General features: G+C 63.6%; 1 protein-coding gene across 4 annotated transcripts; it reads left to right on the forward strand.

Moving 5' to 3' along the window:
* Positions 1–2,639: 2,639 nt before the first annotated feature.
* BGN (biglycan) lies at positions 2,640–16,678 on the forward strand. Of its 4 annotated transcripts, none has more exons than XM_080795312.1 (8): positions 2,640–2,772; positions 11,712–11,963; positions 12,271–12,383; positions 12,898–13,111; positions 13,584–13,694; positions 13,851–14,007; positions 14,092–14,230; positions 15,497–16,678. In XM_080795312.1, exons 2-8 carry the CDS (start codon positions 11,714–11,716, stop codon positions 15,692–15,694), a joined length of 1,182 nt encoding a protein of 393 aa, XP_080651438.1. In that variant the 5' UTR covers positions 2,640–2,772; positions 11,712–11,713; the 3' UTR covers positions 15,695–16,678. The 4 variants fall into 4 exon arrangements, with proteins under 4 accessions (XP_080651438.1, XP_080651441.1, XP_080651440.1 ...); XM_080795315.1 differs by having other exon boundaries at positions 2,658–2,772; positions 13,914–14,007; XM_080795314.1 differs by lacking the exon at positions 2,640–2,772 and adding an exon at positions 9,545–9,779 and having other exon boundaries at positions 13,914–14,007.
* Positions 16,679–22,390: the final 5,712 nt, after the last annotated feature.

The raw sequence follows: 22,390 nt of genomic DNA on the forward strand, positions 1-22,390 counted from the left end.
TGGGATGATACTCTCTCCCCGCTACTCCTCGCTGTGTGCCAGTCCTTTCACTGCCAAAGTTCCTCTTTCCTCCTTTTTCTCTTGTATACTTTAAGTCACTTCCTCCAGGAAGCCCTTCTGAACCTCTGGTGCTGGGTGTGGCCTAGAAAGGCAAGAAACAAGAGCGCCCCCTCCTCCCCACAGGGCTCAGAGCTCAGCCCCGGGGCCCCCAGAGTGCCTTTCCCCAGCAGAGCTCCAACCACCACTGGGACTCCTGGAGGCCAAGGACGTGAGTGTTGGCTCCTGGGGTCCCAGCCCCCGGAGCAGTGCAGGGCCAGTGGAGGGCGGCAGGGGCGGGCACACAAGGCCAGGTGGGGCCTCAGTTGCAGCTAAAGGCTCCTTGGGACAATGGGCATGTCTTACATGGTGGGGTTTTTTTTTTCCTTTTTAGAAAGAGCTTTATTAAGATATAATTCACATGCCATAAAATTCACTTATTTAAAATGTAGTGTTCAGGGCCCCTGGGTGACTCAGTGGGTTAAGCGTCTGCCTTCGGCTTGAGTCATGATCCCAGGGTCCTGGGATCGAGCCCCACTGGGGCTCCCCTCTCAGTGGGGAGCCTGCTTCTCCCTTTCTCTCTGCCTGCAGCTCTCCCTGCTTGTGCTCTCGCTCCCTCTCACTCTCTGACAAATAAATAAACAAAATCTTTAGAAAAATCAAATAAAATATACAATTCAGCGGTTTTTAGCATGTTCAGTGTGCAACATGGCCAATGTCAACTTTAGAACACTTTCCTCAGCTGGCAAAGAAAACTGATGTCTTCAGCTGTCACCTTCTATCCCACCCCCCCGACCCTTACCCCCTGGCCCTAAGAGGGTAACTGTTCCTATGGGTTTGCCTATTCTGGGTGTTTCACGTGGAATCACACCACGTCTTTTGTGACGCGCTCCTTTCACAGAGTGCGATGGCGGGGCCGCTGCGACTGGGGACGGCGAAGCTCAGTGAGGCTTCGTGGGCTTCTACGACATAGGCCTCCTACGGCCAGAGACGTTTGAGTGGGTCGCCAATAAACAGTGAAAAACAAACAAACAAGCAGACAACGATTCCCCTTGTCTGCAAGGTCATGTGTTCTCTCCCGTCTCCAGGTCCCAAGCCGCCTCACCCGTGAAAACAAGAGCTCCCCGCCCAGACCCTGTTTTGCCCGCATCTCCCTTCTCCTTGGCCTGGAAGCTTCTTGTAGGCGGGCACCACAACTGGATCAGGACACCCTGTGTCTCGGGTCCTCAGCCGAGGGCGCTGAACTGATGCTGCTGCGCCTGGAAGGGGATCCGGGCCCAGCCACATCCCCAGGCAGAACCTTCTAGACCCCACCCACACGCGGCTCTGGACAGCAGGCCAGGTGGGCAGGACCTGCAAGGCTCACCCCTGTTCGCCCTTCTTCGACCCACCTGTCCTTCACCTCCCTCGGCTTCTGCCTGGGGAGCCTGTCGTCTCTCCGTGCAGTTTTCTCTTTGGATCTCAGGGCCTGTCTGGGGAGCCTGTCGTCGCAGCTCCTCGCCCGCCTTTACTTTCTTCCCTCTGTTTCCTTTGCGGACCTCAGCGCTGCTCCCCACCTCGCTTTCTGGCTCTGGGGAAACCCTCCCCTCGCCCGTGGGAGCCTTCCTCAGTGCGGTGTCGGCCCGGGACGGAGGCCGGCCGTGGCCCGGCCCGGCTGCATGCTGGGTGCACAGACCAGGGGAGGAAGGGGACCCCGCCGGACAGGCTGCTAGGGCCCTGGGCTCTAGACCCAGGGGCAGCTGGGCTCCCAGTGCTCGCGCGGGGCTGTGGGTGACGGCGGCCTCTGCCTGGGAGGCAGAGGCCCGGTTCGCCCCTGTCAGCGGCCGGCACAGGGCTCAGCCCTGAGGAAGCGCCCACCCACAGAGCCTTCACGGGCTCCCGGGGGACCGCGGATGGAGCAAAGAAAGATGACGCGCGTTCCCGCTCTCGGCTCGTCTGTGACTCTGTGACGCCCGTCAGTGCCCAGCTGAGTCGCATCTCGAGTTCCCACGGAGAAGAGCAGTCCTCTTTTTGAGGGAAAAAAGATGAGTGGGGTAGGGGGCTGGGATGGCCAGAGTACCTGGGAGCCTCATCCAGCCCTTCCAGAAACGCACAACGGCTGCCTCCCTGACTGCGGAGAACCACCTCCTCGCTCAGGAGGCTCTGGGCGGGCTCAGGACAGGATCCCAGGGGCCACTCGCGGGACCAGCAAGCACAGGCCGCCTCCCCCTCTCCTCCCTTCCCTTTCTGCCAGTTCCCGCCCCTCTCTGGGCCTCAGTGTCCCTATCTGGGCAGTGGAAAGTTTGACTATCTAAGGCTGTGCCTGCCCAGAGACACCAAGGGTCCTTGTGTGAGTGAGTGTGTCCCTTCCCCATGCGCCTGGGGCGGGGGGTGGGGGGACGCCAGCCCAGCCGTCTACAAGAAAATTGCTCCCTTTGAAGCTTCCAGGGGGGCCTGGAGGCCTGCCCCCTCCCTCCCTTCTTCCCTCCCTCTCTCCTTCCCTCTCCGCCCCACCACCCCCCTCCCTCTTTTCCTCCCTCCCCGCCCCCTCCTGCCGTCGTCCCCTCCCTGTCGGCCAGCCCAGCCCGCCCAGCCTTTAGCCTCCCTCCCACCGCCTCTGTCTCCCTCTCTCCACCAACTGCCCGGGAGTGAGCAGCCGCTCTCAGAGGGCCCAACAGAGACGGACAGACGCACTGACTGCCTGACACCCAAGCCTGCCAACTAGCCAGCTTGTGCCCGGCCGCTTGTCCTCCCCAGGTAGGGCCCCCACGCCAGCCCCCGTTGTCCCTGCTGTCCCCTCCTTGTCTCATCCCTGGTTCCGCTGCCCTCTCACCGTCCTGGAGATGCCCCCTGTCCCTACGGCCCCCACACCACCCCTCCACATCCCTACCCCTGTCCCTGTCACCCACTTACCTCCCTCTCCTACTCCCAGGCTGCCTGCGGTCCCCACAATTCCCACGCCAATGCTGTAGGCTCCTGGCCCACACCACTTCGTCGCTGCCCTGCGGCTCCCTTAGTCCTTGCCCCTTTCTGCACTTTCTGCCCCCCTTTCCTCTCCCTTCTGGCCTCACTCAGCAACACTGTCTGCTTTGCCTGCCTGCCCTCCCTGCCTCCTTCTTGGGTTCTTCCCCCTTGACTGCCCCCCCCAGAGCATGGCCCTGGCATGGCTGGGTGGCTGGCATCCCAGCTCTGCCAGTAGCCCTCTTCCTCCACTCAGAGTCCCTGAGTCCCCGAGAACTCCCTGCACTCCTGTGGCCCGCCTAGTCCTTGGGGTGGGCTCAGAGACTTGGTTTCCCCGGCACACTCCAGGCAGCCTAACCCACAGGCCAATTCCCTTCCTCCACCTCCTCCTGAGTGAGGGGTGGGTCCACATGGCCCTGGCCACAGGGTCCCTGGGTGCGGCTGGCTGGGTGGCTCTGTTCTGCCTATCCCCAGGACCTCCTTGGATTGAGACTCAGAATGGGGGGGGGAAGGGTGGGCGGAGAGAAACGCAGGCAACTGGGCCATGTTAGCCTGGGCAGGCCTGCCTTGGGGCCCTGGAGGGCTTCTGGGGACCCTGGGGAGGGGTAAGGCCACAGACTTACCCCTCGATGTCCAGACTCGGACATCGTTGTCCCAGCATGGGTGCCTTTAAGGATCAGTGAGGTTCAAGAGCTCTGTCCCCCAAAAGCAGCCCCCACAGACTGGTGCATGGGGCCATCCGGATTGGAGGGAGAGCCCCAGGTGGGAAGCAAAAGCGTGGCTGCAGGGTTGCTCCCAAAGTGCTTTGGGAGGGAAGGAGTAGCCCCTGCTGGTCTCACTCCCACTCCCTCCATTGTACAAAGGGGACAAGTGAGGCCCAGAGACAGGCAGGAACCTGCCCACAATTGCACAGCAAGTCCGACGCAAAGCTGGGGCCAGGACCCAGGGCTCCTGATTGACAAGCCCTGGCTATCGACGCCGTACCACCCAGGGAAGCCTCACTTGGGCACTGATAATGACAACCTGTGGCCAACTGCATGGCATGGGGATTGGAGTGGGAGGTGACAGGTCCACTGGTCCCTGACCTGCAAGTTCCCAAGATGGCTGGCACCTTGAAGGGACTGCCAAGTGACCGAGGAGAGGAGCAAGGCAGAAGAGAGCTCTGTGCACGTGTCACCAAGTGCCCTGGAGAGTTGGGGGATGGGAGCACCCCCCTCAGGGCTCTGAGGGTGGGGCTGCGGCTCGGGCACTGGTCCATCAGGGTTGCCCAAGACGGTTCTGCGGAGGGGAGCAGGAGGCCCAGGGTACTCTAGGGCAGGGTGGTGGGTTAGGGTGGGCAGGGCAGATCTCCTTCAGGCCAGGGAGACTGTTCTCGAACCATGTTTGTTAAGGGCCACTCTGGCCGCAGATATGACCAGTCCTCAGCACGCTCCTGCCTCCACGCCCTCCACCCTGTAGAGACTGACCGGCGTTGAGACAGGCTGGAGATGCTCAGGCCTCCCTCAGCGCCAAGGAAGTTTCCCGGGGAGGTCCCTGCAGGGCCAGGGCTGGTGTGGAAAGAGAAGGCGCGCGGGCGGCCGCGGCCATGCAGGGGAGTGCCTCCTGGACGACGCATGCAGCTGCCGGGGCCTTCCGCTCCCTGAGACACTGGCTGCCCTAACCCCTTCATGTGAAAGCCGCCCGTGTCTGGCTACGGTTGGGCAGTGCGGGGTAGCCCCGCGGGGCGGGACAGTGGGGGTGCATCGAAAGGAAGGCACCGCACTGGACGGCGAGAGCAGACTGGGAGCCTGCCCCCCGCCCGCCCACTGGCCTGCCTTTAAGCCCTAAGAACCCAGGTCACAGTGGGCATTAACCATGCCACCGCTTTTGTGCCCTGCCCTGGAGCAGGGACCCGTGTGCCCGTGTTGTACATGCGGAGCCTGAAGCCCAGCTTTTTCACTGATGGGCTGGGGACAGTTCTGGGCAGGCTCATTTCAGGGGCCCAGAAAGTTGGCCTGCTGGAGGAGCATAAACGAGGAAGGCCAGGAGGAAAAGGGGTGTTTGAGAGACCCCGGGGCATCCCATCCGGCGCCAGTGCCAAGTCCCCACAAGAGGGCAGAACCTTCCAATAGGGCTTCCCATCTCTCCCAGCTCCCATGATTCCTGGGCCGCCCACTGCCATCCCTCTTCCACTCCCTGGAGAAGCCCTGTGGAGTCAGCACAGCACAGGACAGGACTGTCCCAGCGGTCACTTGTCCTTACCTGCCTGGGGACACAGTTGTGGCATGAGAGAGCAGCAGTCTCCCAGGAGCCCCCTGGGGCACACAAGCAGCAGGCAATGGCCCAGGTGGCGTCCACCCTGCCCCCATTCCCCGCCCCCCTCCCCCCGCAGATGGTCCCAGCCCCAGCCTCAGGGCCTCTGGAGCCTCATCTGCTGGGCGGCTGGGTCGTTTGTCTTACACGTCTGTGGGGACCTTCCAACACCCCTGATTGTAAGAAACGTCTTGCCACCCCCACCACGACTCCCTGCCCACCCTCCTCATCGGTCACCCCAGGGTAAGAGAGTTTGATCTCTGCCCGGACCTGCCTTCTGCCACACCTGTTGGCCCCAATGGTGCGAGGCCCCAATGGCCCCAATGGTGCCAGCCCAAGGGCTTGGCTCAAATTGAGGGACTGGAGGAGTGATGGTGGCTCTCCCAGGCACCCTCCTTGTGAGCCGTGGAGTTGTGGGGGCGGGGTGTGAGCAAGAGCTCCCCCTAAAGGCAGGGTCCTGGCGGCTTTGCCCCCTCCTGTCAGCTGACCCCAGTGTCAATTAGTACCCCTCCCCTCCGTCCTGTCCTCTTCTGCTCAGACACTGGGGCCCACAGCTCGATCACCCACAGGACGCCTTCTGTAAATCCCACCTTAGAGGGAGGCAGTAGGGGGCCGGCCCGCAGGGGTGCTGCGCTGGGGGAATGGGGAGGGTGTCTGCTCGGTCCTGCCCCCGGGGCCTGAGGCCCATTAAAGCTCGCAGGCCAGCCCTGTGGTCAGGCCAGTCTCCCAGTGGCCCCTGGGGTGGGCGTGGGGCGGGGCCCTAGGGGCCACCTCCTCCAGGGGGTGGGTGGCTGGGATTCATCCCCCTCACCTGGAGCCCTCAGCCCCAGCGCCCTCCCGCCAGGGGCTCCTTCACCGCCTCTGGGATTCCAGGCTCCTGGGAGCCGCCCCAGAGCCACCCCATTTGGCTTCTGCTGTCCCCACCAACCGCCCTGCTCTGGATCGGGGCGGTCCACGGGGCGGCCGTGGAGGACGCCTTCTCGCCTGGGGCCCAGCAGCGTCAGTTCCCACGGCAGCCTACAGAGCAACATCATGGCTTTCGGGCCTTCCGGAGGGGCCAGAACGCAGATGACTCAGCAGCCCCTCCCTGTGGTAACACATCTCTCGGCTTTAAGGGGCTGGGGTCTCTACCCAGTCTCCTAGCACTCAGCTCTCCTGGGCCACGGCAGCCAAAGGCCAGAATCCGCAAACATCAGCCTGGGGCTGAGCTGCGGGGCTCTGTGACTCTAAGCTCCCCCGTTTCTCTCCCACCATCTGCCCCTTGAGGGCTGGATGGCCAAGTGGAACACAGCATCCACAGGCCCGAGTGGCTACGGGATTTGGGGTTTGGGGAACAGAAGCAGGACTCGAAGGACAGAGACAGAGGGCGGCCCTACTCCCAGGAGACCGGAGGCCGGTGTGACTCTGAGCTCCTTGCAGCCTGAGTCCCCACTCGCCCTTGATTATGGTCCACCAGGGCCTCGGAGGCCTCCTGGCCGAACGGAGGTGTGCACGGGGGGAGCCCCTGCAGGGGCCTCCTGGGCCAACTACAGACAGCTGGCTCCCACCCCCAGCCGATCCCCTGGAGGAGAACAGGGAACCCGGTGCAGGGAAGGGGCTGCCGGAAACCCTGGGAGGGAAGGACCTCACTTGGCCTGGCCCAGCCAGGGAGCAAGGCAGGTGGGACGCCAGGCTCTGGGAACCAGGCTGGGAACCTCTCCCTGTGGGGTCTGGTGCCTGCTAGGACGGAAAATGCTCCGGGGGAGCTCCCCGGCCTGGCTGGGACGATGGCTCTTCCATGCCCCCGCCGACCTGGAGCAAGCGCCTGGCGGCTGTGCTGGGGCCACGGAGGAGCGGCTGGCTCTGCACGCGGTGGGGAGCTACCGCTGGTGGTGGTCAGAGAGGGGCCCCGTGTTGCCGGAGGGTTCGTGGGGTGGCAAGCAAGGGGGCAGTGGGCCCACAGAGCGGGGCCCAGCTTTCCCGCAGCATCACCTCCCAGTTCAGCTGAGGGAGCTGCTCGGGAGTCTTTTCCAGGGACCCAGAGGCTGATCCAGCGCCCCGCACAGCCTAGGGAGTACAGGGTCTTGTGGCTTTGGGACCTGTGGCACAGCCGGCAATGACGGAGGATGGGGCCAGGCACATGGGCGGGTAGACAGACAGACTGACAGTGGAGTCCAGTTCTGCCGTTTCCTTACTGAGTGACCTTGGGCAAGAGTTTTGGGCAAAGTCTGAGCCTCAGTTTACCTATTCACCAAGTGGTAAAAACACCGCTTTCTTCCTTGGGTCTTTTGGGGTGGGGGGGTTGTTTGTTAAGAGATCATTTAAATCCCCTGCCCCATTTCCAGGAGACGATAGCATCCACCCTCTTCCTCAAACAATCCAGACGTGCTGAGGAGGAGCTCAGGGTCTCTTCAGTGAGTGGCAGGAGAAGGAGGGACACGTGTGAGAGGACCCGGAAACTCAGGACCCTCAGCTGACCTGGGTCACCTGCTGCCTGACTCCTGGCCAGCAGTTTGACCCTCCTGCTTTCCAGAGGTTTCCAGGCAGAGTGGGGGAGGGGTGGATGGCTTTCCTGAGTACGGAGGGGAGAGAGGTCTGGTGAGGTCTGGCGAGCCAGCACCGGCCGCCCTGCCAGCTCCCCGGGACCAGCCCCCTGCAGCCGATGGGCCGGCTCCCTGCTGACTCCCTGCAGCCCGCAACTGGCACTGGCAGGTCGGAGCTCTCCCCGAAGGCTGACAGAGCCCGGGGCCCACCTCATGTCCAGTCCCCCCGGGGGGCCGGGGCCATGGCAGGAAGGAGCAGATGCAGACGACGTGGGGCTCGGGGCCTGCCCCTTCCCCACTCCAGCCACGAGCTCCTCCCACGTCACCCCCTCACACACACGGCCCTGCATAAGCTTCAGCAGACCCATGGCGGGGGCACATGTCCCCTCTCTCTGCTTGGCACCCAAGTGAAGATTACATGCTGTCGACGGTCGGTGGGGCCCGGGAGGGTGGCAAGGAGCAGCTGGGAATGTAGCCTGTTGTTTGAAGCTGGTCCCTGAGGGCTTTGGTGGACAGAGGAAAGTGGGGGGGGGGTGCCCTGTGCTGCCTGTCCCCCTCCCACCCCTCTGCATCCACGTAGTCCTAGGGCTTTGGCAGGGCTAGGTAGACGGTGGTGTGCACACCAGAGTTCAGGTTGGGTTGCTCAGTGGGGCCAGACGCCCTGGGCTGAGGCCTCGGGACAGTGTCCGGCGCCTGCGACTTGGCAGCGGCGGGCCACACATCTGCAAGCAAGCTCCCAGGGTGCACCAGACCTTGAGCCCTGCTCCCGCCGCCCTTGGCCTGGCTTGAATGCCTGGCACGGCCCCTCCATGTTCTCAGAGGCTGCCAATGCGTCGTGTTTGGCGCTGACCGGGAGCAGCCCCGCTCGGAGGACTGCGCTGGCTTTCAGAGGGCTAGACAAGGAAGGCCCTATGGGGCTGGCGGCGCGGGCTCCGGGAAGCCCGGCCTTTTCCCTTGCTCACACCTGTGGGCACCGGGCCGGAGGCCTCATGGTCATGACCACTTCTTCCCTCTGCTCGGAGGGGGAGGGGTCCAGCAAGCTCCAAGCACGCTTCGATGGCGCTCGAGACCCGCCGTGAAGTCCTCCGGGACACCCCCTTGGGTCCACTGTCCAGCCAGCCCCCTCCTCCCTGGGCGACTCTACCCGCTGCATCTGCTGCCAGCTCCTGGAGTGGAAACGAGGCTCTGCTGGGAAGCCTGCCCAGCCCCGACCCTGCCAGCCTGTCCACGGCCTGCGCCCGGCCGGGAGCGGGCGGCGGGAGAGCCAGCCCCACCTTGTCCTCAGCCTCTGTCACAGGGCCCCAGGTGGAGGGCCTCCAAGCCCTCAGCCTTAGGCCCTCCCACCACAAGTGAGCCCGTGCGGGAGCCCGGGGCCGCGGCTCCGTGTCTCCGTGGCCCCCAGACACAGTGACATCAGGCACAGCTGGTCTGAGCTGATTCATCTCCTCTACAGCCCCCGTCCCCCTGGGGCAGGTCCCGGGAGCCCATGTGGAGCGGGGGTGGCCAGCTTCCCTGGATGGCCTCCCCAGTGCCGTCCATCCTCTAGTCTGGTGGGAGGGCCAGATATGGGGGCTGAGATTCCCTGCAGAGACCCCCCCCCAGCCGTCCCCAGACCTGACAGGCCGCAAGAGGCCTGCTTTTGTCCACCTCTCCCCACAGCCTCCCTGTGCCTGGCCAGACCACCCCAGCCACCCCCACCTATCCAGGTGAACTGTGCCTCCCAAGGCCTTCCAAGTCTCCCACTGGGCGGTCCAGGCCTGACTCATCCCGCCTGTGAGGTAGCGGCTTTGGCAGGGGTCCCTCTCTCCCATTCCATCTTGCTCTCCTGCCTCCATCCGCCCCTTCCTGTTCTCTCCCACCACTCCTCCTCCTCCCATCTCTGGGTGTCCAGTGGCTCCCAGGCGAGGGCCCCAAGCAGCGGCCCAGGCCTACCCTGCTCTGCCCTGGAGGTCGCAGAATCAGGGGAAGAAGGAGGGACACACTGCCCAGGTAGGCAAGCACAGGGCCTTCTCCCTACTTGGTCCCGTAACCTTCTGGGGGCTCCCCTGGGTCCTGCCTGGCCAGTCTGGGGCTGGCAGAACCTGGGGTATGATCGTGGGGTGTTGGGGCTTGAAGGAGCTAGGCAGACTGGGTGCTCCCCCCGGACATGGGGGTCCTTACTTTGCTGTGTGACCTGGGACAGGCACGCAGCTTCTCTGCGCTTGTCACTGCGGGCCACACTCAGGAGGGCTGTTGGGAGCTGCTAGGGGCGCTCTGGGGCTGGCTGCCCAGCTGAGTCCACTGAACCATGTCCTGGGTCCGTGACCTCCACCAGCCAAGCACACCGCAGCCCTGGGTGCTCTCCTGCTCTGTCCTTGGGCACGGTGGGAGCCAGGGCAAGCTCCATGACCCACCAAGGGGGTGCCTGAGTGTGAAAGGGGGTGGCAAGACTGGGCTGGATGGGAACCCGGAGCATAGAGCAGTTGTGCCTAGACCCAGAAGTGGTGCTAGACCCCCAGCCTGCTGGTCGGGAAGCTTCGGGGACAGGGGGGCGGCGGGCAGCCCGCATCAGCCAGCCCAGCCCCACACCAGCTGGGCTGGCCCAGGAATGCAGCAGGCAGGGTCCTCCGCTCCCCGGAGACCCCTTCCACGTTTCCACCCAGCAGGGAGGCTCAGGGGTCACCCAACCCCACTGAAGCCCCTCACAGCCCCTCCCCTATCCAAAATGGGCCCCAAGTGAGGAGGGTCTCCCTGGGGTGGGGCCCGGTGTGGGTCTGCAGGGAGCCCCTGGAACCCGGCCAGTCTCACCGCCCACAGATGCCCCCAGAAGAACCCCAGACACCAGAGTCTGGGCGGGAATCAGGGCAGGCCCGCTTGTGCCTGTGTAACAAACAGGGAGATTAGGCTGCTGGGACTGTCCCGGGAGGTCTGGGTAGGTGAGGCTGGTGGGACCTTCGCACAGGCGGCCACTGCATGGGAGAAGGAAAGAGGTGGGGAAAGACAGGCCCCTGGGACAGGTTTGGGCAGGACAGCTTCCCCCTCACGCCCACCCCGCTGCCCAGCCTGGGGGAGACTTCACACAAGCCTGAGCCCGCCTGCCACCTTGGCAGGAGCCTGGTCCCCTCTGGGGGCCTCTCCAGGGGGCTGGGCCACGGGCAGAAGGCAGGCAGGAGCTGAAGTGCGAGCCCTGGGGCTCTGCAGGCCACGCCAGGTGAAGTGTTGGGGGCCAGGAGAAGGTGCCGAAGCTCTGGGGAGCAATGGGGAGGGTGGTGGGGCCGTGCCCCCTCCCCTCAACGACTTTGCCCCTACTCTCTCTCTCTCCCCCCACCGCACCGCCTCCGGGGCTAGCCTGGGTCTCAGCCCCGCGTGCCCAGCCTGGTGTCTTGGCCTCTTGACTTTTCTTCGAAAAATGTGGGTGTGCTGCAAGGGGGGAGCTCAGGCAGGGAAGGAAGTGACTCATGGTGGTCTAGCTCAGTGCTGACTGTGCCCACATCGTCCTGAGCCACAATTCAAACCCAAATTCTTCAAGGCCAGTATGGGGCGAAGAGTTAGTTGCCTTTCCGTCCTCCGTCCGCCTCCTCCACTCCGTTCGTTCCCCTCACTGACCAACCCACCCTGGGGCAGGCCGCCAGCTGACTCAGTGGTGTGTGGGGGACAGCGGGGGAGGGGGCTAGCGCTGCCAACTCACCGACTGGCAAGACGATGCATCGCCCATGAAAGCCAGCATCGTGCCTGGGATCAGAGGAGAGCAGAACGAGGGGTCCCTGCCTGCCCACATCCACTCGCTCTGCTGCCCCCTTTCCTGCCGCTCCTACCTTGAGGTCCGTGGAACCTAAGCTGCTGGCGTTTGGAGGTTTGCCGGGACGGGGCCCGGAGAGCAGGTACGAGTGCCAAGTGCTGAGTGCCAGCTGGGCCCTCCTGACAGCCCCTTCCTCCTCCCAGGCATGCCCACCATGCTGCCCCTGTGGCTCCTGGCATCCTTGCTGGCCGTGAGCCAGGCCCTGCCCTTCGAGCAGAAGGGTTTCTGGGACTTCGCCCTGGACGACGCGCTGCCCATGCTGAATGATGAGGAGGCTTCAGGCGCTGAGACCACATCAGGGGTCCCGGACCTGGACTCCCTCACGCCCACCTTCAGCGCCATGTGTCCCTTCGGCTGCCACTGCCACCTGCGGGTTGTTCAGTGCTCTGACCTGGGTCAGTCCCGGGACCAGGGGGGAACGGGTGCATGAAGGCGCAGGCCTCCTCCCACCGAGGAGACACGGGTCCGTCCTGCGGGAGGAGCCTGAGAGGGTGGGGTCCAGGGCGGGGTGAGCCCACACCAGCTCGGGGATCCTTGTTTCCACACGGAACGGTGTCCAGCTGTCCGGGTGCAGGCGGGCAGGGAGTGGGAAGGGCCTTCCTCTGTGGTAGAGTCCCTGCGCGCGTGTCCGTGTGCGTGTGTGCGAGTGCGCGGCCCCGTGCCCAGAGTCACTCACGCGGGGGACGGTGGCCCTGGCCCCAGGTCTGAAGGCTGTGCCCAAGGAGATCTCACCCGACACGACACTGCTGGATCTGCAGAATAATGACATCTCCGAACTTCGCAGGGACGATTTCAAAGGCCTCCAGCACCTCTATGTAAGCCCGGCCCGGCCCTGAGGGGTTTGAGGAGGTGGACCGTCTTCCCCCAACGAGTTGGGTGCTTGTGGGTGTGTGCACGCACGTGTGCAGTGTGAGAGGGGCCTGGGGGCCCATGGAGTCCCGCAAAAAGTCTGCACAGCTGCAGGTCCCAGGTCCCCTGCCAGGATGTCCACAGCCGTAGCGGCCATAAGCCCAGGGCAGAACTGCTCAGCCCAGTTCCCTTCGCGGCTGAATACTTTCCATTGTATCGGGGCATCGCAGCGACCTGAGGAGGACAGATTTCGTCATAGCCAGGGTGCAAGGAGGGAAGTTGAGGCTCAGAGAAGGGGGGTGCTGTGCGAGGCAGGAATGGCACAGCCGGGCCCGGGGGACCTCCTTGAGGCTGCGCTGGCAGCCCCGACTGATCGGCAGCCCAGGGTGGGTAGGCAAGGGAGGGAGAAAGTGAGGAGGGCGGGGTGTGTGGTGGGGGGGGACACGGGCGCCTTCACTCGTCACACCCTCCCCGTCCCAGGCTCTCGTCCTGGTGAACAACAAGATCTCCAAGATCCACGAGAAGGCCTTCGGCCCCCTGCGGAAGCTGCAGAAGCTCTACATCTCCAAGAATCACCTGGTGGAGATCCCTCCCAACCTGCCCAGCTCCCTGGTGGAGCTCCGGATCCACGACAACCGCATCCGCAAGGTGCCCAAGGGCGTGTTCAGCGGGCTGCGCCACATGAACTGCATAGGTGAGTGCGGCCGGCAGGGGGCACTCGCGACAGGGGCCTCTTGCAGCCTGGTGGGCCTCAGAGAACATTCTGGGAGCCTGCCCCGGGGCTGCCTCAGCAGGATGAAGAGAAACCTGGGGACCACAGAGAGGGAAGGAAGAGGGCCAGCCAGCCGGGGACCATCCGGGACCCAGCCAGAGGAGCTGAGCAGGCTGGGGTGGGGCCCCACCTTGACCTCTGGCTCCCCTCCCTTTCCTACTGCTTCCCCTACCCCCGGAGGCCTTGCCCCTACCTCCCAGCACCCTTGGGAGGTAATGGTCTTGAACAGTCAGGAGTCTGCAATCAGCCCCGTAACGTAGCAGAGCTGCTTTCAGGGGCAACTGGGGAACCAGGGCCCACCGGGCCAGCCCAAGCCAGGAAGCCCACAGGACCTGGGGCTGTGCGGGCGGCCGCCCAGATCTGGCACCGGGACTGAGCAGGGCCTCTCTCCTAGAGATGGGCGGGAACCCTCTGGAGAATAGTGGCTTTGAGCCTGGAGCCTTCGATGGCCTAAAACTCAACTACCTTCGCATCTCTGAGGCCAAGCTCACCGGCATCCCCAAAGGTAGGAAGGTGGCCCCTTTCCCCCACACTGTCAGGCTTCCATGGCACAGATGGCACGGATGGGGGGCGGGGGGCTGGTGACATCTGGAACCATCAGTCAACTCAGGGAGGGCTTTGGTAGTCCTGTGCTCATGTCTGCCCCCCCCCCCCACATAAGGACCAGCCCACACACATGGCCTCCCCTCCTGCACTCCATCAGAGCACCCTCTCTTCCTGGCAGACCTCCCCGAGACCCTGAATGAGCTGCATCTGGACCACAACAGAATCCAGGCCATCGAGCTGGAGGATCTGCTCCGCTACTCCAAGCTGTACAGGTGTGCTGGGGGTCCAAGCGGGGTGCGATGCCCCCTGCTCTTTTCGCCTCTAGCCCTTTGGTGCATCTCACCTGCCCTCCGCAGGTTGGGCCTGGGCCACAACCAGATCCGCATGATCGAGAACGGCAGCCTAAGCTTCCTGCCCACCCTGCGGGAGCTGCACTTGGACAACAACAAGCTGTCCAAGGTGCCCTCTGGCCTTCCGGACCTCAAGCTCCTCCAGGTGAGAGTGTCAGCCCCCGCACCAGCTGCTGGAAGGCAGCATGGCATAGGACCTTGCTGTGGGCTGGCCAGCTCCTCCTGCCCTCCCTGCCTCCACCTCCGCATCTGGAAAGAAGTAACCGCAAGGATCCGTGCCGAGGAAGGAGGGAAGGCAGGTCACGGGCGGAGAAGTGTGAGGCGTGAGCAGGAGTTGGCCTGGTAGATATCGTAGCTCAAGTGTTCCTAGGTGAGTGGGACACCAGAAAGGCATGGCAGAGCCTGGGAGGTCAGGGGGCAGTCTGGCCATGGGAGGTGGGCAGATTTTTGGCAAGATAGGTTCAGCTTGGGGCAGGAAATAGACTGATGGGGGAGGTGCAGGGTCGTGCCTGGGGTTCTTTCAGGGACCCCTGTCCCTGGCTTGGCTTCCAGTCTCCTCCTCGGCCCATTCACACTCTCCAGGACACCCGCCATTCTCACAGGCTGTGCAGCCAGAGCCAAGTCCCAGACCAGCCCTGCCCGGGTGAGGGCGCGGGAGACGGGGTCAGTCCAGAAGCAGCCACAGCGAGGCCCAGGCCCGGCTGAGCGCGCCCTCTAGCGGCCGGTGTCCTCTCTGTCTCTAGAGGGCGCAGTTGCAGCGTGAGCGCCTCACCACCGCCCCCACTCACCCCCCTGCTTCCTCTGTCCCTCCGCTAGAGAGGGGCTTCAGGAAGTTAAGGGTTGCTAAAAAGCAAGCACCCCTGGGGACTGGAAGGAAGAGGAGGTCATCTGCTGGCTCCTTCTCCTCTCACACCTATGGGTCTCTGGAGGGAGAGACTGCTGCCCAGCGCCAGGCCTGGAGTTTGGGAAACTCGGACAGAGGGCCAGAGACCACCCAAGAGCCCAAAGTGCCATCTTCCGTGCACGGATACTCACACCCCCAGGCCCCTCACTTCCCACCCACCACACACCACGTCTGGGTCCCCCGTCCCAGGCCCCGGTCACACACCAGTACCTGAAAATCCCCCCAACACCCACCTGACACCCATACCCAGGCCTTGGTTTGCTGCCCCCAGCCTTGGAAGAATCACATTCTGGCCCTCCAAAGGGCAAGCACTACAATGAAAGCACCCCCAAGCGGTGGCCAGGTGGGACTCAGCTGGGAGGGAGGACCCAAGCCCGCTGTTATCTACCCTCGACTTGGCCCAGCCAGGCTGGACCAGATTCCAAGCGCCGTGGTGGTGGGGGGCGGCGGGGGGGCGTGAATCCTCCACCCTGGCACTGGGCCTGAGCCCCGTCCCTCTGCCCCCAGGTGGTCTATCTGCACACCAACAACATTACCAAGGTGGGCGTCAATGACTTCTGCCCCGTGGGCTTCGGAGTCAAGCGGGCCTACTACAACGGCATCAGCCTCTTCAATAACCCTGTGCCCTACTGGGAGGTGCAGCCGGCCACTTTCCGCTGCGTCACTGACCGCCTGGCCATCCAGTTCGGCAACTACAAAAAGTAGGAGCAGCCAGCAGCCGCCGTGGTGGCCTGGGCGGGGTCTCTAGAGAGCCCAGCGGACATCCTGAAGGGGAGGGCAGAGCGAAGGAGCAAAGCCAGTGCCCAGCTGCGCCCACTCCAGCCCCGCCCTCGATCCTGGACCCCAGCTCGCTGCCTCCCAACACCCTCATCCTGGCTCCCAAGCATGCAGATGGAGCACAAGACGCAGCCTCCAACACATGCCTCCGGCTTCAGAGCTGCCCCTACCCCCACACCCCCAGCATAGCCACTCAGAGGCACCCTCATAAAGCTCTCTTCCCACTCACCACGAAATCAAACTGCCCAAGGCTCCAGCCCAAGAGAAACGGGCCCTGGGTCAAGGGGCTAGGAAGGGACTAACAGGGATGGAGACAGCCCACCCCACCCGCCTGGGACACATTCCTCCGCGTGTACTTCCAGCTTCCAGCCATCCTTGGCCGGGCCTGCCACCCTGGGCCTCCCATGCCCCCCCAACCCTTCCACAAGACCACGGCCCATTCATCCAGGCCTCCTTGCTCTACTGGCCTCTAGACCAGTATTTGCTTCTCTTTCTCCCCGTCTCTCTGTCTCCATCTGTCTCTCTCATCCTCGCTCTCCTCTCTCACATCTCTGAGCTGGATCGGTGTCTGTCTCACTGGGCTTCTGCCCAGCCCCTACCCAGGCAAGCTAGGGGACAGAGGGCAGCTGCCTCCCAGCCTGCCCTGCCCAGGCCTTGCGCCCAAGTCTGGACAGTCCTGGAGGGGACCAGCTGCTGGAAGTGACGCACCCCACATACACCCCATAGTCTGAAGGGGAGCATTGGCCCCGGCAAGGGCCCGGCATCCTCCTGGAGCCCCAGCCAACTGTCCTCGTCCCTCTTTCCCCCCACGACGGCTAGTTCTCCCCTCCCTTCGCCTTCCGGCCCCCTGGCACGGTGGGGCTGCTTCTGAGGTCGGTTGTTGTCTTTCAATTAAAGAAACACTGTGCAGTATGGCTCTGTGTGCTGCCACTCGCGGGGTGGCCCTGCGGACCGGGCGGAGAGGGGAGAGCCACAATGGGCCATGGTGGCTGGGTCCCAGGCTCTGCCCTTCCGAGCTTCGGGCTTCCTCTTTGTTGCTCTCCCTGCCCACAGGCGAGAGTCCTCAGTGCCTCCAGATCTGACACTGGACAAGGGGGCCCCTACCGCTTCCTTCGAGGTGCTTCCATTGCCCTAGCTGTCCTTAGACGGGGCTCCTAAAGCGGGCCCGGCTGAGGGAGACTCTGCCCTTCCGGAGCAGAGCATTTGCCAAGCGCCTGCCATCTTCAGAGCCCCAGATTAGACCGTCACTCTGAAAGGGGGGCCTGGAGATCCCAGGGGCCCTGCCAGCCTATCCTGATGGGATCTGGGGGCTCAGAACCATGCGAGATCCCGGCTGTTACCAAAAATTGTGCTCAGCACCCAAGTCAGCACCAGGGGGCGCCCACCTGGGCAGGGCAGGCCTCCGAGACCACGCAGCAAGCTGGGCTTACCCACCCGCGCTGGCCTGGCCTGGGTCCCACGCACAGCCTCCCCCACGGCGGGTCCCACTGGGTGCCGGCAGAGCCAGGCCCAGGTTGCCACGCTCTGTCACTGGCTCCCAGGAAAGCATCCAGGACGGAGACTGAGAAGCCTACCCTCTGGGGAGACAGGTCTGGCGCAGAAAGGGCGGCATGGGGCTGGGAGGAACCGTGCCCAGAGCAGCGCGCCCTCCGACGGCAAGGCCAGCAGACGGACGTGGTGGCGGGCTAGAGGCTGCTGCTCCTCCTCCGTTCCCCACAAGGGGCCCTGGCCTCAGGCGGTGGGGGCCGGGGCTTTCCCGGGCAGCCCGGGGCCGCCGATGAAAATAGAGCAGGCAGGGCCCATGAGGAGTGCCAGCCCAGGAGAGAAGGAGCTCAGAGGCTCCACGTGCTGGCTCCGAGCACAGCGCTGTATGCCCTTCCGCCTGGCCTGGCACCAGGGTGCCCGGCGTCCCTGAGTTTCCCCTTTTGGGGACAGGAGGCGCCGCTCAGCATGGTGGCCCCGTGACAGAATGTCAGCCGTCGGCATCATAGCACTATTCTGGGCCATGTGCTCCACAGCCCAGCAATCTCTGCTGAGCTGGGCAGGCTCGGGGCAAGGGCACTGGCCAGGGGCCAGGAGACTGGGCCTCGTCAAGTCCCCTCACTGGCTGGGAAGAGGGACAGCCAGAACTGGGGCCTGGAGGACACAGAGACACGGAGTCCTCAGGCCATTTTTCTGTGGGCCGGTCTGGGGCACCGAACTGTGTCAGGCAGGTGCCACGCAGCCCCCAGAGACCTCCATCTTCCCTCCCAGCCTTGTGGGTCACCCGGCACAATAGTGGACAGCGCACCCTGCAGGCAGGACCCACACTCTGCCCAGACCCGAGGCCCCAAGGCACCCAGGGGACAACTCGGGCCCTGCGGCAGGAGCCCAGGGCTGTGAACAGGGCCACACCGCAGAAGAGCTCGTGAGTCCCGGTTGGAAAACGGTTCCACGCCCACAGCAGGGGGCACAGACCTGGTCTCGCTCCGCTGTCCAGTGTGCCGCAAACTACAAGGTGATGGCGACAACGACCATACACAAGTTGGGACTGCTTGGGCTCAGGAATAAAAGCAGGGCCCCATGAAGGTGATCCGGCCTGGTGCCCCAACGGGGACCTCCTCGTGGAGCTCGGAGCCTGGCTGCAGTCACGGGGCGGCACGGGGTGAGCTGCAGGCAGATGGAAGGGCTCCGGGGGCCCAGGTACAGAGCCTCCGCTGTGGCCCCAAAGCCGCAGCATCCGAGGGAGGAGGAGCCAGCTCCCGGCTGCTGGACTTGGGGACAGATCGGAAGTGGGGTGACAGGCAGCAGGCAGGCTGAGGGTCTGGCACCCTCCCCCCTCAGGTCTGAGGCCCCTGGAGGAAGAGGAAGGGGCCGCAAGGAACAGGACCTGAGGGCCAGGAGACCCCAGGCGCTCTGGGGGCGTGGACGCAGCTCAGAGGACGCGTCTAAGCGAGAGAGCGAGCCGGGGCAGGCACAGGTGCGCGCGCACACGCACAGGCGCACACACTCGCGCGCGCACACACAGGCCCTGAAAGTCACGGGAGCAGCTCACTCAGGGAGGGCTGTCCTACGGGGGAGTGGCTGCCAAGGAGCCTTCTCAGCGACGCGGGGCTGGGGTGGGGGTACATTTCCAAGTACTTACTGCAGGTCAGGCGCCTTCTGGCCGTAGCGGGACCCAGCTGGAGCCTAAGCCGAATCCATTGCTTTGGTTTAGACAAGTTAGGGCTTGTCGGAGGGGCGGCCCGCCAGGCGTCCCCAGACCATGGCCAGGGATGGGGGCAGGGCACCTCAGAAGCTCAACCCCTCCTTGAAGGGTCCCAAGGGGCAGCTGGAGGGGCCGCTCTGAGAACTTGTTCATTCACTTCTGGTCCCCCTCTGGGGTCTCCAGACCCCTCCCCGTGGGCTCTGGGCTCTGGTCTCGGGAGGGCGGGGGCTGCAGGAAGAGGCAAAGCACGGAGCCACTGCGGCCCTGGAGAGCCGGGGCAGCCCTGACACTGGAGGGCCCCGGGGCCTGCTGCTAGCCCGGGAGGCCGGAGCCTGGTGGCAGGAGCAGTCGTGCCCAAAAGGCCATCTCGCCCTTGCCAGACCTGAGCCGCTCCTGAAAATGAGAGAGGAACTGGGGTAGAAGCTATTGAGACTGAGCGCCTACAAGGTCCTAGGGGAGGTCTGGGGGCACCCAGGACTTGTTGGGGGCCAGGTCAGGGGCTGATAGGAGTTTCCTGAAAAATCAAGGTGTCAACAGGGCCGTGCCCCCTCCAAAAACTCGAGGAGAAGCTCCTTCCCGCTTCTCCCAGCTTCTGGTGGCTCCAGTCCTTCCTCCGCTGGTGGCTACCCCTCCAGGCTCCGCCTGTCTTCACACAGCTTCCTCCTGTGTGTGTGTGTGTGTGTGTGTGTGTGTGTGATCTCTTTCTGCCTCCCTCTTATAAGGACACTTGTCACTGCATTTAGGGCCTACCCAGATAATCCGGGATGATCTCTCCGTGTCAAGATCCTTGACTTAATCCCACGTGTGTGCGGGGGCATTTCAGCCTGCCATAGGGCCGCAGGTGTTGGCTGATCTGGGAGGCCCCAGCACGATGGTGGCCCCCAAGGCCTTGGAGGAGGGGAGAAGGAAGGGTCTATGCTCTCAGCCAGGGAGACAGTGGACACTCAGAAAAGAGAGGGCCCTGGGGCCGGGCCAGAAGTGCCCCTACTTCAAGGCTGGGCTGAGGAATTCCTGCCCCCAGAGGAGACTGTGACAGCCACACCAAAAGTAGCAGGAGGGAGACCAGGCAGGGGGGAGGGGAGGCCGCTGCTGGGCCCAGGAAGAGGGGTGTGGTGCAGCGGTGCCGGTTGGCTAAAGACCCAGGAAAGAAAGCAGACGGCAGTGGGGGAGGGGGAGCGCTGGAGGCAGGTGACAAGGAGGGGGTAGTCAGTAGGAAGAGGGAGTGTGGGTTCCTCTTATGCAGTGAGTGGGCAGGTTGGAGGGAGACGGGCCTGAGGGCAGGCCTCTTGTTCTTGGCTTTGTTTCTTGGGCCAAGAGCACCTTTGAGATGTCCCGGGTGGAGGCAGCTGACCATGTAAGAGTCAGGGGCACCGACCAAGGCCTGGGGCTCCTGAGGGGGGAGGAAAGGGTAAGAGCACAGTGGGGACTAGGTGTGGGGCTGGAAGAAAGGAACAGAGGAGGGTTCAGGGAAGCAGGGAGGTCTGGGCTGCTCAGCCAAACACCTTCTCCTGCCGCACGCCGGCCCGAGCTGCTGCGGGCCTCCCTGGAGCTGCCCCCTTAGCATTTTCAGTATAGGACACAGGGCTTGATGTAAGGAAGAACTTTCTAGAACTTTCTCCCCAGCCACCTCTGTGCAGACGGAAAAACCAAGAGGGGCTGGCCAAGGAGCAGAGGCCATTGATGACAGTGGGAGAATTTCCCTGGCACCCAGCCTCCCTCACTTCCCAGGTCTGAGACCTCCCTCTTGGCCTCAGGCCACAAGGCTGGGGACCAGCAGTTTTGAACCACAGGACGGGGGCTGTCCCCTCTCCTGGCTCATTAGCTCTTTGGGAATTGCCATTTGCCAGAGACTGGGCATTTTCTGGACACCCCGTGGAGCTGTGGTCCAGTCCCTTCAGCTCTCCTGAAGGCCACATACCTTGTTCCTTGGCCAGCTGACTTTGGCCACAGTGGGCCCCATCACAAAGGCGTGTGGCACAGCCAACTCTGGCCTGGGCTAGCCCTTGGCAGTACCCTTAGGAAAGAGGCGAAGGGGTGGTGGTGAGTGTTCCTTGCCTCTGATTTTTCTCCCCTCGACTTGTTTCTTCCCTCTGGGTGTTCAAGGGCAACCCCAGCAAGAGGTGGGAGCCAGACGGACTTCACGTGATGGTGCCAATGCCCCACGTGGGCAGCAGCCATCGGCAATCAGTAGGTCCCCTGATCTCTGAAGGAAGGCGGTGATCCCGTCCCCAGGGAGTGTCAGCTCTTCTCTTCAGCCACTCCCAGGCCCGTGCGTGTGAGATTCTCCCCTCCCACTAAGCACCCATTTCTTCCCCAGAGGCAATAACTGAACCAATAACTGAACGTTTGCCAGCAGCCAGGGACCTCAGGCCAGGGACCAAAGGACATGCCACCAGGCCAGACTGCAGGAAGCCTGCCACCCCGGGCGTGGGGACCCAGCTTGCATCTGTGGGGTAGAGGAGGCCATAGGCTCTCAGCGGTGTTCCCACCACTCAGGGTTCCTCTCCCCTTTTGCGGATGCCCCGGGAGGTGGGCCGGCACCCCAGCTCCTGGCCAGGCTGAAGACCCACCCAGCTGCACAAGGGGCTTCCGTTGGGGTCCGGGGTCGCTCCGAGTGTGGGGCGTTCACCTTCCCTGTTCTGGGTCCCGTGCGCCAGGCGGACTGGGTTCTGGGGCTGTGGGGCCAAGGGAGCCAGACTTGCTGCCGGCCGCACCCGCTGGGGCAACCCCCCGCCTGTGGGGACACCTGCAAACCCACAGGAGAAATGCACAAGTCGTGTGTGCGAGTACGCGCGAGCGAGCATGTGAGCGTGTGTGAGAATGAGGGTGTAAGAACATGGGCGGACAACTGTGTGAGGCTGGGTGTGAGAGCTCAGAGTGTGAGTGTGTAGGAGAGTGTGCACAACTCAACTGGCGAGCGTGGGCGCGAGCGTGCGTGTATGTAAGTGATTGCACGAGTGTGAATGTGGTCTACTAGGTATATGAGTGTGTACAAGTGTGCGAGCGTGACAGCATGTGACTCTATGTGAATCGTTGGGTGTGAGCGTCTGCACATTGGCCGGTGAGTGCTCACGAGCATGTGTTGGCACCAGTACATGTGAGTGACCTGTAAGTGTGTAGCACGTGAGTGAGCAAGCGTGGGCTAGATGAATACGGCCTTGTGTGTGAATGTGAATGCGATTGAGCACATATGCATGTGTGAGTGAGTGGGGGGGTGAGCATGTGTGTGTGACAGAGCATACGTGAGCATGCCGGCATGTGTGAATGAACGTGTGTGTGTGTGTGTGTGTGTGTGTGTGCGTGAGCGTGTGTGTGACCTCTGCCTGCACTGAGAGGTACCAGATCTCAGGGGCTGTTCATGGGACCAGCTGCTTCCTGGGGAAGGACAAACTCTGGGCAGCTATGACAGTCCCCTGGCCCAGGGCAGACCCTTCGAG

Source organism: Martes martes (genome assembly GCF_963455335.1).
Source record: "Martes martes genome assembly, chromosome: X".
NCBI lineage: Eukaryota > Metazoa > Chordata > Mammalia > Carnivora > Mustelidae > Martes > Martes martes.